Source organism: Melospiza georgiana, chromosome 15 (genome assembly GCF_028018845.1).
Source record: "Melospiza georgiana isolate bMelGeo1 chromosome 15, bMelGeo1.pri, whole genome shotgun sequence".
Classification (NCBI taxonomy): domain Eukaryota; kingdom Metazoa; phylum Chordata; class Aves; order Passeriformes; family Passerellidae; genus Melospiza; species Melospiza georgiana.
In genome coordinates, this window is record NC_080444.1 from 4,196,130 (window position 1) to 4,211,756 (window position 15,627).

Here is a 15,627-nt window from a genome sequence, read left to right on the forward strand (position 1 = left end):
TGATGGTGGTTTATTCCATGACACCCTGTATCTAGATGAAGAACACATCTGTATTAGCTACTAATTCTGTTGTTGTTTTATGCCCATCATTTATGGAAATGGGACCACTAGCATGAGTGGTGGGGAATAAAAAAGGAGACTGATTTTTTTTTAGTATTTAACTACACCATATTTCCAGGAGCTTAATAGTGTAAGATGGGAGACTTGCAAGGACAGACTTTCAGACAGATCATCATAATTTTGTTCCTTCTTTTGTCAGCAGTATTTGCAAAGAAGACTCTTTGGGCAGGGCGTGTTTCCCCCGTATGCATTTATCACCTTTGTGGTTAGGAGGAGTTTTAATCATCGATTCTCAATGTTTATGGCTAAATGCCTGCTCCCATTTGCACTTCAGCATTTGTTCTTTCTGCTGCCTCATAGAGGCTTCCTATATTTTATTTATAAGCTTGGCTCATTGTGGAGCAGGTGGTAAAGTTATGCATGACTGTTTTTAGTGCTGTACATTTAGGCTGTGATTTTCAGTTTGGGTGGAGGCTGATGAGACTACAGTGGCTTGGAAAGACCAAGGTTCTAGCTCCCACTGCAGACATGTTTTCTGGGAAGCTGCCATTGAAATTCAGTGGCAGGAATTCAGTGCACTTCCATCCTGTAGGCAATGGTAAGCTAAAGCTTCTTTTTTTGCCACTCAAGTGAGATATGTCATTTTTCTCACACATTTTGCCTTCTTGTCTTTGTGGTATCTGTATGGTGTTCACTTCTTTGGTATGGTTCAGTCATAATACATGGAAACCATTCAGTTGTTTGTTTGTTGGAAAAGTTTTCAGCTTGGTGTGAGTACAAATATCTTTCTAGAGAAATGGCCCTGTTATTTTATACTTCCCATTAGGCTGGCACAGTTCCCTTGGTCTTACAGTAAATGGAGGAACTTTACATTTTGAATGGCTTTTATGAGTCTTTATAAAGCTATAATTGCTGAAAATGATACAATAATGCAGTGCTCACTGTTGATGGGGAGAGATGGGAGGTTCTGGACAGCCTGAAGCTCTTGTGTACCAAGCTCAATGTCTGGGATTTTAGATCTTTGGCATTCTTGTAAATGTCTCTCTTGGTTTTGCCTTTACGTTTGGAAGAGGTGTTTGCAATTTTATCTTTTAAAATATAATGCATATAAGTGTAAGTTTAAAACTTGCTTCTAACCCATGTCCTTAAATATCACATTTATTGTTTCACCAACTGAAAATAGTTGATAGGGATAGTTTGAGCACAGATGACTGTGATTTTGACTGGAAATTTCAGAATGTGACCTTTCCAAGGTGAAGAAGTGAACTGAGTCTGATGCTGAGCATTTTGAGTCCGCAGAGGAGGATTTTCTTGCAAGTAGCCATGAGAGTAGGAAGTTAGAAGGCAGAGGCAGGAGGTCAGACATAAGAGTCAAGGAAGTATGAATGACATCATCATCCCTAAGTACCCTCTCAGAAGATGAATGAGCTCTCTCTTGTATTACAATGCTAAAGAGCATTAGAAGGTGATATGATATCCAGACAACACATAAGATAAATGCCTCAGAGGATGCTGGAACAGCTTCCCCCCCACGCCCTCCACGAGTTCATAAATCCTGTGGTGGTCTCAATAATACGATATGTGGCTGGTGAGTGTTATATATTGTGGTCAGCTTCTTCTTGACAAAATTCATTTCGGTTTAACGAGTACCTTGAACATTATCTAATTTAGTTACTTAAGCTGAACAACTCAGTGTAACTCTAGATACCCTTTATTTCACCAGACTCACAGCCCTTTTGGGATACAGAGTGGATTTTTTTTTTCAGAAGTTTCTGAATAAAAAGTAAGCAGATGTTACAAGAAGAAATACCTAGTCTCCTTTAAAACTAACAAAAAATGTGTTTGTCATGATAAGTCTTGACACAAAGTGCTTTCATCTTGATAAAACTTGAAATGCAAGTTTCATATTCTTAATGAAATCCTTCTGAAGGGAATGCAGGACTCCAACAAAACATGCAGAGGTGCTGGAGTGTTTGAGGTACATTCAGTCAGAAGTGGATTCAGTTTGAATTTCAGTCTTTGTGCTTCAAAAGCACAGTAACTCCAGTTACTTTATAGTATTTTTTTCTACAGTAGTCTGGGGATATGCAAAGCTGCAGTAGAATTTACTGCTCAGCCCCTCTTTTGGATATGTAGACACCCCTTAGTATCTTCAGGAGGGAGAATTGATCAAAATATTTACTTGTGAGTGTGTTTCAAAAAATAAAAACTAAAATTCTCTCAGTAAAAAATCAGCTTCAGTTTGGAATAAAAATGGACTATGGATTTTTGGTGCGCAGAGTTCTGAGGTATCATATGTAATTGCTAAAGTAATGTTTCCTTTTCTCAATATTTGCTCATTTGTGCTTTTTAGAGAAATAAAATTATTCTCATTTGAAACAAAATGCAAAAAAATAAGACCCTCACATAGGTTTAGCTAAATGCTGCTAAGTCCTTAATTCTAAACCAAAAACTGTCAGACTTTTAGCAGTAATAGAAAAGTGGGTCTTCCTTGACAAATGCCCCCATAAATTAGATATTAGCTTTAGTCAAACTCTCTCTCTCTCAGGAAATATTTCCACTTGCATATTCAATTGGAAGGACCTTACATGATGCCCACTTACTGCTATGAAAATCTAGGCTTCGGAGATGAAGGCAAAAAAAAATTTCTGTGAACAAAAGAATATCTGGAATAACAGACCTTGAGCTTATGCAGAGATTTCTTTTCATAGAATGTGAGTTTCACTCACTTTTTGCTCTGTCTGTCCGCTGCTCTGTCCACCCCTCTATCTGTTTATCTGTTACCATCTCAGTGGTAATATGCAGTATCAATTGGATTTTAAAAGACATAGATCTCTTATACTAGCTGTCCTTTTTTATAATACCTTTTACAAATTTAATCAATGCATTTTAATATACAATATAGTTTAAGTGCGATATACGATAAATATTCAAACTTCATCTTAAACATGCTCTAGCCTTTAAATTGTTAAAACTGCAGTGCCCTTTCAATCTACTTACATAATGTCATAAAATATACATTTCAAGGTAAATGAAGTCAGCTACTTCAATTTAGTCCCTCAAACTGGTAGTAAATGAGAGGTTAACACTATGGTGCCAAACCCATTATTGAGTAAATTTAGCACCTTGGACAGCTCTGTAAAATCTTTATTGCTTTCCTGACCTGCTCGTCATGTTCTGTCTATGTGTTCAGTGGCTCTCAGCTCTGATTGAAAGGCAATATATTAGATCCCCAACACAAACATGCTCGGGGGCTGCTTCACTGTGAGCGTAATGACACGGAGGTGAGAACAATTTTCTGGTCACTGCAATCCAAGCACCTTGCAAGGTCTGCTGCTCTAACTCATAGAGGACTTCGGGGGCTCCTTTGTATGTGGAGCAGCTTCTGTTGTAATTTAGGCAGAGCTGCAAAAGGTTTAAGATGCATTCTAAAAACAAGAAGTTAATATCTTGAGCCTGTCTTTAGCAGTAATTTTGTTGTGTGTTTTTAAAGCTGGTTTTTGTTTATAAAAACTACCATCAGCTCTGGAATAGAAGATACTGCTATTTGACACAGGAGGGTTTTTCTGTAACATCTACTTTGTATGATTTGAAAATGTCATAAACAAGAAATGCTTTTCTTGTGTGAAAATATTGGTGAGGAAGTATGAAACTCAAATTTACAGACCCTGAGAATGTTGGAAAAAAAATAGAATCATTGACTAGCTAAGAAAATTGAATGCTACTTGTCAAGAATGTTTCAATAAACCATCATGACAATTAGTTTTATTTACATGCAATATGATATGGCATCAAAGAACTTCCAGTGTTTAAGAACTGAAATATATTTGATATGAGGGAGAGCAGCTGTAAGATTCTATGTAATTACCTCATTTTTTAACATGGTTTTCAATCTCTTTTTAGATGCACTCTAAGGTTTTTAGCTCAGCATTATATAAATAACTATGATTAGTCAGGTAGAGAAGAAATGACTATTTAAACTTTCTTTTTTTTTAGTAATTTGGCATAATGACAGCTTAGGCTAACAATATACCAAAGCAGTTTGCGGCCTCTGTATCACATTCTAATTTTCCATCAGTGAAATATATACTGCAAACAATTTCAACTGAAGTGAAATAAATCCTGCTTTGCAAAGTCAAACACCTGTGCAGTAATTTTCTATCTAAAATCATGGAATGAAAAAGAGAACATTTTTTCAGTAATGTCTCTGTTCTTCTCTAGTTTGTATCTTCATTATGAGGCAGACAGGGCAGCTCAGTGTTTTGAGGAATGAGGATTGTTTGTACCTGAATGCTGTTTGTGTCTGTCTGTCCATGATTATACTGCTCACTGCTCTGGTCAAAAAACAACAAAAAAACCACCCCAAACCAACAATTGCAGCACAGAACCAACCCCAATCTTAAAAATCAAGCAAACAAATGAAACAAACAAAACCCACCAACAGAAAAAGGCTGTAGCAACTTAACTCCTCAGAAGCTGTTTCAAGTGTAGTGATTTAAAAATCCATCAATTATGTATTACATCTCACTTCATATGTGGAAAATAATTTAAATGTGTGTACTGAGACAGGGGTGTGTGCAGCAGAAGGCAAGCCTAAATGTTTACTGGGAGAACAAAAATCCTCCATCTCATTTTTGAATTTAGGGCATTATATATGTCATAAGTAGTTACTGCAGTATGACAACTATTTTATGTTATATTATAGAGAATTTAAAATTGAAAAAATGCTAATATGCATCTAAAAGCTTGTCATTTGAAGAGTTGTTCAAGGATTTTTGAAGAGGTTATGGTGACAGCAAAATGAACGCAATTATATCTCTATTTTCTGATCAGAGTCTACAGTATATGAAAATTGAGCATTACTGTTTCTTTTTGGTATAAAATATGGCTATTGTGTAAAATATTTTAAGTTTAAAAGTTTAACTTTGTAGAAAACTGTAAAATGCTTAGAACTGGTACTATTTTTGTAAGCTCCTTGCAGAAATATGCCATGGTGAATAGCGTCATCTTAGAATATTAGAGCAGTACTTAGGGGCTGGGAACTACAAATATACATTGTTTTACTCAAAGGATGTTCCTGAGCGGTTTTGATCGGGCATTTGGGAATCTGCTCTGAAAGATGCCATGAAATAATAAAAGGAAAAAATTCTTCTGGGTTAATTCTGCAATGCATTTTTATATTTTCTATCAGGATTATCATCAGGATGCTGTAAAATATAAGAACACAGGAAATGCTATTGTTTTTTGAATACCAGTAGAAAATACCCTAAGAAATATTAAATTAAAAGGAATGAATAAGAAAATGGAGGGAAAAAAATTGCCCAAAATGGAGAACTGAATCTTGGACTGTTTTAAAGTCAGCTGTCCATGCAAGAAATTTTTCCAGGAAACACTGCATGATCGTGGGCTGTTCTCTCACACACTGCATGTATTTTCCTCTTGGGCATCATTCCATGCATGTGGATCCTACCCTGACCCCTCTTACCAGGACACAAAGTGGAGAAGCCAAAGGGTTCCATTACAGTAGCACAGGACTGATTGGGTATCTTCTGAATGTGGCCTGCTGGGTAAGGTCACAATTCCTGCAGCATGCAATTAAGAATAAAATAAACACATTGAAGGGATTCATAACATTCTCTGAATGACATTGATTGCAGTAATCTAGTAAATGACCTCGGGATTGTATTCTGCAATAAACCCATGAGTGGTTTATAGTGCAGATGGTAGAGACAATTGAGTGATGTATTTTATTTTGCAGCACCAATGATTCTCACCTTTTGACTTGATTAAGCATGTGTGTGAATAGGATGAACCAGTGATTTAACACCATTCAGTGGTTGCTGAGAGTTGTTACAATTAAGGTTTACCTGGTGGGAGGGAAAAAAGGAAAAAAAACACTACAAAACATGGTGCACCTAATAGAAGAGAATATTTGTTTTCCCCACAAGGAGTTTATTGAACTCAGCAGAATGCTTCTGTTTTTATATTGACAGGAAGTAATACTTAAGAGGGCTGCTGATTTAGTAGAAGCACTCTATGGTATGCCACATAATAACCAGGTAAATGCATTCTACTTCAGCAATTCTATATCATGGCTATTTCTTATATGTATAGATAGATCAGAGGCTAAAGGGACATGATGCTACAATGGGAGACAAGAATAAATGTACAGGCCGATGCCATATCTGGAATGGGGTTTAGTTTGCTTGTTTTCTTTTTTAAAGGGAGTGAATTTAGTGTTTGTAAAAACACCATGGAGGCATCTGCCCACTTTCACCAGATCCTATATAATATGAGCAATGTTGTACATTATGTCTTGCCACCAGTGACTTCTCCCTCTTCCCTTAAAGAGAGCTCTAAGGTGGAGCAAGTCCAGGCTCCAGCCCCATCCTGCCAGTTGGTCTTTTTATACAAAGTGTGGCCACTGGGACTGAGACTTCTAACTCTCTTAGCACAGATATCGGGATTTAACAAGGAGATCCTGTAAGCATGACCTCTCTGTCAGCCAGCTGGTTTAGACAGAAAAGCATCTTCTAGCCATTGGAAAGGGGACTGTTTCATTTAAGTCTGTAAGAAGAGGTTTGTCAGAGTCTCTCTTTGGTAACTCGTGCATGTTTTTTCCCTTGCCCTGCAGGAGATAATCCTGAAGAGAGCTGCAGACATCGCCGAAGCGCTCTACAGCGTCCCCCGCAACCACAACCAGCTCCCCGCCCTCGCCAACACCTCCGTCCACGCGGGAATGATGGGCGTCAACTCCTTCAGCGGCCAGCTCGCCGTCAATGTCTCTGAGGCCTCCCAAGCCACCAACCAGGGTCAGCACGAGCCTCATCTTCCTCTCTCCATGGATCTGTTCTGAGAGAAGGCAGGGGGACGGCAGGGCAGTGGCAGGGGGAGGGCTGGGCAGCCCATCCCAGACCCTTGGAATGGCACAGGGTGGGGCTGCTCCAACTCAGGAAAAGCACTTCTGCATGTCTCTAAATAGCTTTTCATTCTGCCCAGAGTAACACTTGTATTTGTGTTTAAATCCCACTAATTTTAATCAGCTTCAGCATGTACTTAACATTAAGTACTTGCTTACCTATTTCCCTGAGCATGGATCTCTCAGTCTGGGCCTTTTGTAGCGCTTCTTTATAACATGAAGTTGTCCCTTGAATGCTTTTTATTTAATTTGGCTTTTTTTTCAAGAGTTAGAGTATTGGAACTGTGTTTTTTTCAGTTTGAGACTTCCATAAATTTTACAACTAGCAAAGAATACACATATTTAAACAGACATTTTCACAGCTTTTCCAGTTTTTAAAATAAAGCGGTTTTCACTTTGTATAAAATCAGCATTGGTTTAAAATAAAAGTTAAAAAAAAAAAATAGGTGAAGAACATTTTTGTAGAAGACCTTTGCATTTTGTCCTCTCGTTTGCTCAGCTCTATATATTATCCAATTAAAAAAATACATTTGAATGAGAAAGTCTGTTTCTAGAAGAGCAGAAACAGATTTTTTTGCATTACAATAAAAAAATACAAAATTATTTTTAGATTGAAATATTTTATGCTATGTGTTAGGAAGAAAAATTGGTGATATTTCTTCTAGGGGTGGAGATGCATATTTTCTATTTCTGTGGCTTCTAGAAACAAGTATTTCCTTATGAACATTTGGATATGAGTTTCCTAAAATGTAATTTCCAGAATTAGGTAGAGATTCAAATTTTAACTCACTGTCAAATTTGATGCTTACTTCCTACCAACATAATGATGAGACCAAGGCAAAAAGACAAAGGGTATCCCACAAGCTGGAGAAATACACTCCATTTCCTGAAGTGTGCAGTGAGCATCTGAGGTGTGTTAAATGACAGCGACATCAGAAAAGAGTTAACAACAATCACTTGCTTTTAACGTACCTTGAGTGGGTCTGTGCTCCTCACTGTGAAAATGTAGGTCATGTTTACTCCATTTCCTACAAGCAGCCCTTTCAGAGCGAGTGTTCCTCTAACACCCCGAGCTGATCTTTGCTCCAGGGCATCCCTGCCTTGCCTGGGGAGCTCTGCAGGCTCCAGCAGTGACCAGGGCAGGGAGGGCTCCCAGTCTGGGTACCCGGTGGTGCTGGGGGTCAGTCCTGCCCCTCTCCCTGGCTGGGCTGGGCTCCCCCTTGCTCTGTGTGGGAAGCTCTTGTGGGGCTAATTCCAATTTCTGCCTGTGTTCCCTCCCCACACAAGGTTTCACTCGCAACTCCAGCAGTGTGTCACCTCATGGCTACGTGCCAAGCACCACCCCGCAGCAGACAAACTACAACTCTGTCACAACAAGCATGAATGGCTATGGGAATGCTGGAATGTCAAATTTAGGCGGTTCTCCAACCTTCCTGAATGGATCTGCTGCCAATTCTCCCTATGCCAGTGAGTATTTTGTATATTTTCTGTATTTTGTGCATTTTCATTAGAAGGAGGCAGTAGATTTTCTCTGATGCTCAATATTTATTTTCTATTTTGAGCACTTGAAATAGAATTTGTTTTTTTCTCTACTCTCCAAGGCACTGATCTTGGATGCACTTTGAAGACCTTAGTGTTGCCAGAAATTATTCTCTCTGTTTTCATATTACTATTATTAATTATTATATTTTTTTATTTAGGAGTCTTAAAAGAGCTTACAAAGAGTAATCTCTCATCATTTAGTCTGATAGTTTCATAACATACCTTATATTCTAATAAGAAACACTGTCCTCAACTTCTGATCAAATAATATGTTTATAATCTTTATAAAAACTATTAATTACTACTGTGCCTCAGCTTGATTGTTTGCATTCCACTTGCTTTTTAAGTAATATTATTTTGACTTCATTGAGTCAGTAAAATGTGACAAAGGCTCTTAGATTTTGTGTTTTAGTGTCAGTACAGTGAATGCCACAAAAATGTGAGTCATACAAATCATACATCCCATGGTGTGAAGAGCTTATGGTCTACAGTCCCAGTCATGGAAATATTTATGTGCAGGACTAACTTTCTGCATTTTGATATTAAAGGTTTAGTAAGGTGTTTAAATATAAATACATTTCTATTGGTGAATGCAGCTGAGCTGCAATAGTCCCTGGTCACATGAGAAATTGAATGAGCAGAACCTGCCCAATTCCTCTGACATTGCTCATGAGGCATAAAGGATTCCACTGACATCTGTAGGAAGCTGACAGCAGAATCAGGATGGAAGGGTTGGGTGTATAAACAGATTTATAGGCTGGGACTGCAGCGTGGACAGGACAAACTGACTGCTGGAGGTGCCAAGGTTTACACAGCAAATCTGAAGTTAATGGTGTAACAGCAGCAATGAATTATTTTGATCTGCATCAGAATAAAAAAGGAGGTAGGAACTCTGAATAAAATAATTAACTCCAAGGCTGCTTCTCTGCTGCAAATTTAGAACAAATTATTTACCCACATAACTAGTACTTATAACCTGGGAATTGCTAACCAGTGATTATTTTTGTACTCTAATAATAATGTAACATGTAATGTTACAAAGTACCTTACTTATTAAGTTGGATTTACTGTCACAGAATCTGCACACTCTGAATTCATAATATAACATGATTGATGAGACATCTCCTTTTGGAAGCAGATGCCAGTAATGCATTTAAAATACTGTGGCAGTGTATTATTTCATATTTATGAACGGAGTCCTCTTTAGAATAGCACTTCACTTCCTAGCCCTGGTTTCTATTCTATTTATATTTTGGGAGGTTTTCTTGGTTGATCTGTCATTCTGCTAATGTCTAATCCATTGAATCAGAAAATGCTTCAATCATGACCTGAAAATTAAAAGGTGGCATTCTTAATTAAATCAATAAACTAATTGCTGTATAGTAGCAATTCAATTTAGGTGCTTTGATTGCTCTCCCTTAGCAAGTACTTCCAGACACAGAGTGACTTCAGACTAAGATTGTATCTGTCAGACTGTGAAACTTTGAACATTTAATTTCCATTAATTGATTTCCTCAGTGTTAACAAATATGATATCAGATTCTCAAATAAGAACTTAAATAGGGTGATTTTTATCTACATAAATGCAAATAAAATAATAATTCAAAGCCCAGATGATCAGAATTTTACTCTATAATATGTAATTATTCACAGCCCACTTGTGTATCTAAGCGCTTTCTAAACAGGACGAAGAATGGAAATATGGGATGACATTTTTGGTCCTTTTTTTTGTTGTTATTGTTGGATAAGAGGGGAAACCTGCAGTGCCTTCTAAATATTAAAGTAGTTAGCTTTATTTTAATGAAAAGAAATTTTTTTAAAAGCTTGATGGTAAATACATGAACCAAAGATATTTGTTGCACTTTATAGTAAAATAATGGTTTGAGGATATCTGTGTTTAAAGACTGAACTTCCCACATAGCACATTTGCATTTTGAACACTCAGTTCAGCCCTAGAAAAATCGAGAGCATCCAGGAATGACAATTCTCTTGTTTCTGCAGCCTGTTATTATTGAGTACTAAGGAATCCCTTTTTGGGGGTCTTTCTTCCCTGCAGTTGTGCCATCGAGTCCGACGATGGCCTCCTCCACTAGCCTCCCCTCCAACTGTAGCAGCTCCTCCGGGATTTTCTCCTTCTCACCAGCCAACATGGTCTCAGCGGTGAAGCAGAAGAGTGCGTTCGCACCGGTCGTGAGACCCCAGACCTCCCCCCCTCCCACCTGCACCAGCACCAACGGCAATAGCCTGCAAGGTAGGTGGAACCAGGCTGAGCTCAGGCTGCTCAGGAGGTGGGGAGCTGAGCTCCAGCTGTGAGCTCCTGGAGCCTCCGAGCTGCCCCATGGGAGTGAAGGCAATGGGGGATCCCTGGTGGGCTCTGTCCTAAAGCTTCCTCCTGTAGAGAGTAACTGACTCCACCCCAGCCCACCTTGTGGCCTGCAGGTGTTTGGCAACCACCCAACCTCTAACCCAGCTAACACTGCTGAATTGAGAGGCTGTGTCCTCTAAAGCACAGACCTACTGTTTTGATAAACACTAGTAATATTTCAGCTTACTAATACCGTCCTTTTTCTTTCTTTCCTCTCTTATTCCCTGTTGTCGTCCTTTATCAGACCAGTCTTTTGTGGACTCTAGCAAGTACTCCACTGCAGGGTCTCTCCAGGGGCTGGCCTTCTCCTGAAGTACGTCACTCAATCTTCCCTTCCTTTTTGTTCTTTGTCATAGTACACTTGTGCAGAAATCCTACTGAGAGAAAATAGAGCGTTACAGAGCTTGGCACAAACCTTCCCTTTCAGAAATGGGAGATGCATTACAAACTAACAGCAGCGTTTTCCACTTTAACTCACACCAGGGCAAACATTAGTTTCCACTGATTAATGTACTCCTGTGCCAATTAATTCCAGAAAAGGCACAGGGCCTTTTGGAAAGCCTATTGAACTGTTGGTATCAAGGGGCTGCTCCTTTTCTGCATCCCTTCCCCTCTCATTACAAGTTCTCCAGCATTAGTATCTAAATCCATTTGAGGGGCTGGTGCAGGCAAGGCAGTGACAGACAAAAGCTTGTCAAACTGAGGGTGCTGCAAGCCCAGCACTGCCCATCTCATTGTTTGGCTGAGTCTGATTTACAACACTGTGCCTAAACCTCCCCGTGTGTCTCCCTCACTGCACATCCCTGTGCTGAGAGAGGCATATTTTCATGCTTGCTTAGGTCCAGGGGCTTCCTTAAGCAGATGCAGCCAGCTGCCTCCAGCTGCCAGAGGTGGGAAATATTCCATGGTGTGCATTGTGCTTCCTCCAGACCTGAGATTTGTTTCCTTTTCATGAGCCTGTGCAAATTATCCAAAGGGCATCAAGTGGGGAATTAAATCCATCCTTTTTTAAGCCAGGTTCAGAAGGAGGTGTGCAGAGCAGGATGGTTGCATTAACCCCACATGTCACTCAGCCTCTGGAAAGACGAACACTGGGCTTGAAGACAAAATGCTGATAGCACCATTAGCGGCCAAAAAAAATCTATATGCAAGCAGAGTGGGAGGAATTCATTCATAAAAGCTTGAATCTATTGTGCCTGAAGGAAAGCATTGTCCTCAGTTCATGTTACACTGGTGAACTGGGAGGAGGAATCCTTCAGGGTGCACACACACAGAGGAAAAACTGTGCAGAAACTGTAAATTTGCTAAAAACTAATAAGCAGATCTTCAGTACCTTCAGTTAGGACTTTGTTTGGAATACAAACTGTGTCAGGAATAAAGCAAAATGAATTTTTCAGGTAAACTACAGCATTTAGGAGATTTGGTTTTGAACATTTAAAAGAATTGGCAGTGCTTACATGCTTCAAGTTTTAAAAGAAACACCTAATAATATTTTCCATCTGAAATAAAATAAAAAAATAAAAACCCTAAACAAAAGCTTTTGAACATGTTAATGTTTTTTTTCCTCTCTTCACCTTGTCCCATATTGTTGTGGATGGAGAGAAAAAACAAGTAACAGGAGAAAGCTTTTTCAGGCACTGTGTCTCCTTTCACAAGACACAGAATTCTCAGATTCCATGTACTCAGTTATGAAAAGCAATTATGGAAGGAGCTGAGAGCACTGGGCACAACTGGAGCTGTGTGATTGCCTCCTCATTATGTCACCTCCACATCTGCAATGCCCAGAAACCACACAGATCTGAGCATTTTCCCTAATTTTTGTTTAGCAATTCAGTTTTCATAATGGGAACGAGACACCAAGAGATGGTTCATTTCTAGGTCATCACTGAACTTCTTGGTGAGTTAAAGACATACAGCCTTTGGTCCTGTGCCTCCTGACACCACCTGAGGCTTGTAATAATCACTCAGAGAGGCACTGCCTGTTGTGCCTTAATGCTTAAATAAACAACCATGTATAAGGAGGCTGTCTTATCTCTCTTGGGCTTCTGGATACATCAGAAAGCAATCAAGCTTTCCTTATGTAGCTTCGATATCAGCAGAACTCACTAAAACAGCAGCCAGGCTTATCTGTTGTTCTCTTTGCCATGCAATTTTGTAAAACCCCAAATACATTATTTCTGTAATTTGCTGGCAGCAAATACAAATTAGTATATGATAGAAGAAATAAAGGCCATTGGTGGGAGCTTTTCTATTCTCTGCCTTTTTGGAGGTGGTGTGATCTCATACCTACACTGTTTCCCACTGATATCTCTGTTTTCAGGATCAATAACAGGCTACAGCTGGGAGAATTTGCATGACTAGATGTAGCACTTATGGAATAAAAGTGGAGTGATCTAAATGAAGAGTTGGAAAGAATGGAAATATCAAAGCTTTTAGGCAGAAAAGATATCATTTGCCTTGTAATTTAATTCAGAATTTCAGAGCTCTTCAAAAACAATGATGCTTTGAAAAAAGGAGCTAAGATCTGCCTTTGTGCCATTTCTTTCCAACAGCAAAAGGCTGATCTGTAACCACAGGGAAATGTCTAAATCATGAAGAGAGGAAGTGCAATTATCTCACCTTTTTTGGGATCCTACCCAGGGTAGACAGCTGTCCTGTCCCAAGAGACACAATTCTTGACTAATTATTGGTGAAATTGATTTGCTTCTAATGAATCTTTCAGACTGAGTGTTGGAATAGTATAGTGACATTTTCTGAAGAAAAGATACTTTTTCTAAAGGAAAGCAACACCTTGTCCTAAAGAGCCCTCTGTGCTTCTCACCTAAATGTCTTCTGTAGGACTTAAAGCAACTTAACTCACCTTTCTATCCCTTTTATCCTCACTTGTAGCTCCTTGAAGAGCCCTCATGTGGGGGACACAATCAGTACAGTGATTCCACACTATAAATCCCAATAATTGAAATGCTGTTGCTCTGTGCCACCTCTGAGGGTGGCCTGTTGCAAACATGTTGGATGTGTTTTGCATTCTCTCCTTCTCCCCTCATTTTATTTCATTTAATCAGTGCAGTTTACTCGAGCTGTTCTCCCCTTGCTGATTAGACTTGTAATTCTTGCACATATGGTGGTGTTTGTGGAGAAAACATTTCCCTCCTCTCCCCCTCCAACCCCAAATCTGTGAGTCTTTTACTTTGGCTCTGTTCTTATCAAATAATTGCAGCTGTAATTAAAGCACAATGAATCAGCACCAGTCACGGGGTTGAGTCCTTCCTTAAGAAATTACATGTCCAGATGTCTGGAATGGCAGGCAGCATTTAAATCATGTGCCAGCAAAGTGCTGCCAACCTGAAGGAGAATCTGTTTTCTACTTTTTGGCAAATAACTGTACAACTGGCATTTTAGAGACACATTGTTTTTACAGTTCCCATCATAAACTTCCATGACTACCCCCTGTAATGATGTGCCTGCTGCTCACTGTGTGTCACTGGGACACTTGGGATGTCTGATCTGAGCCCCCAAATAATAGAGAGAGATCGAGCTGGAGGTCAGCTTATGTGCAAAACTGCCCCTGTTGAATTTTCATAAATGTCTGTCTGCTAAGAGAAGTGGTGGTTTCATAGAAAATGAGGTAGGAAGATAATAAAGAAATGCTGATGATTCAACTTAGCCAGCAAAAGAGAAAACATCCTGAATTAACATTCACCTATGACTCACCTGATGTAGTTGGTGGTGTCTGCTACAAGTGGAACAGGAAAGATGCTGGCCTGCTAACCCTGGAGTCAAGCATGTATTTCAATTTCAAAACTGGATTTGAGAGTTTAAATGCTTTTCTGAGCTCCTGGAAATGCGAACCTGAGTCCCAGGGGTGACCTTTGGGAGGGCTGGCACAGGGGAAGGACCCAGAGTGCCACTGAAGGGACACCCCTGCAGGGCCATGCCAGGGACTCCTCCTGTTTCCCCTAATTTGGTGCAAATTCCTGCTTTGCTTGTAAAAGAGTAACAGAATGTGTGGCAATGCCTGGGTCCAGTCAAAGCTTCCTCAGCATTTGGGGATTTTGAAACTAAAAGCAGAAAAATAAGTTGAGGTCTCATACTCATAGAAGGAAGTACACTTTCTACAAGAAAATCAGTAATTTCAGCAAAGTCACTCACAATTTGAATCATTTTCCAGTCAAAAGGAAACTTCTCATGATTCTTGTGTACATAGTTGTCTCTTCTGAGTAATATATATATATATTTAACTCAAAGTATATCTGACTACATTGCTAGTAAATGTTTAAAGCTCTGGAATTTTAAAAGTTGCTTAATAATGCAGAAAATTAACTTTTCCCCCCTCTCTCTCTCTCCCTCTCTCTCCCCCCTCCCTTTCCTTCCAACAGCTATATCTGGCATGATTGTTCCCCCCATGTGAAAGAATTGCCTTGAAGAATTTTATTAATGAAGAGGTTGAATTCTGCTTCAGAGAGAATCTGATACAAGTCCCAGAGTGGAACTTTTTACTCAGGCCTTTTTAAAAATAAAAAAAGAAATAAAGAAGGATCTTACAATAACTGCAGATTTTTAAACAAAACAAAAATCACCATCCTTGCAAATACTGAAATTAACAATCCACAATTGCAAGGTGTTGATTCGAGTTGTCCATCCCAAATACCTGGGAGATATATTTATTGTATGTTGATAAAAAAATCCACTTTTTTGTTTTGTTGGGGGGGGTGGGGGCTTGCTTTTATTTCCTTCCGGTTTC

The 15,627-nt window shown here is 39.2% G+C and overlaps 1 protein-coding gene across 4 annotated transcripts in view; it reads left to right on the forward strand.

The window, feature by feature from the left end:
* The window catches only part of EBF1 (EBF transcription factor 1), a 261,512-nt gene extending 246,090 nt beyond the window's left edge, over positions 1–15,422 (forward strand). For 2 of the 4 annotated variants that reach the window (XM_058034565.1, XM_058034566.1), the window contains exons 12-16: positions 6,054–6,119; positions 6,695–6,872; positions 8,267–8,446; positions 10,578–10,772; positions 15,263–15,422. In XM_058034565.1, coding sequence (XP_057890548.1) covers positions 6,054–6,119; positions 6,695–6,872; positions 8,267–8,446; positions 10,578–10,772; positions 15,263–15,294 — 651 coding nt within the window. In that variant the 3' untranslated portion in view covers positions 15,295–15,422. Of the gene's footprint in view, positions 1–6,053; positions 6,120–6,694; positions 6,873–8,266; positions 8,447–10,577; positions 10,773–11,130; positions 11,199–15,262 lie in introns of those variants that run through there. The other 2 variants (XM_058034567.1, XM_058034568.1) reach the window with 1 other exon arrangement.
* Positions 15,423–15,627: the final 205 nt, after the last annotated feature.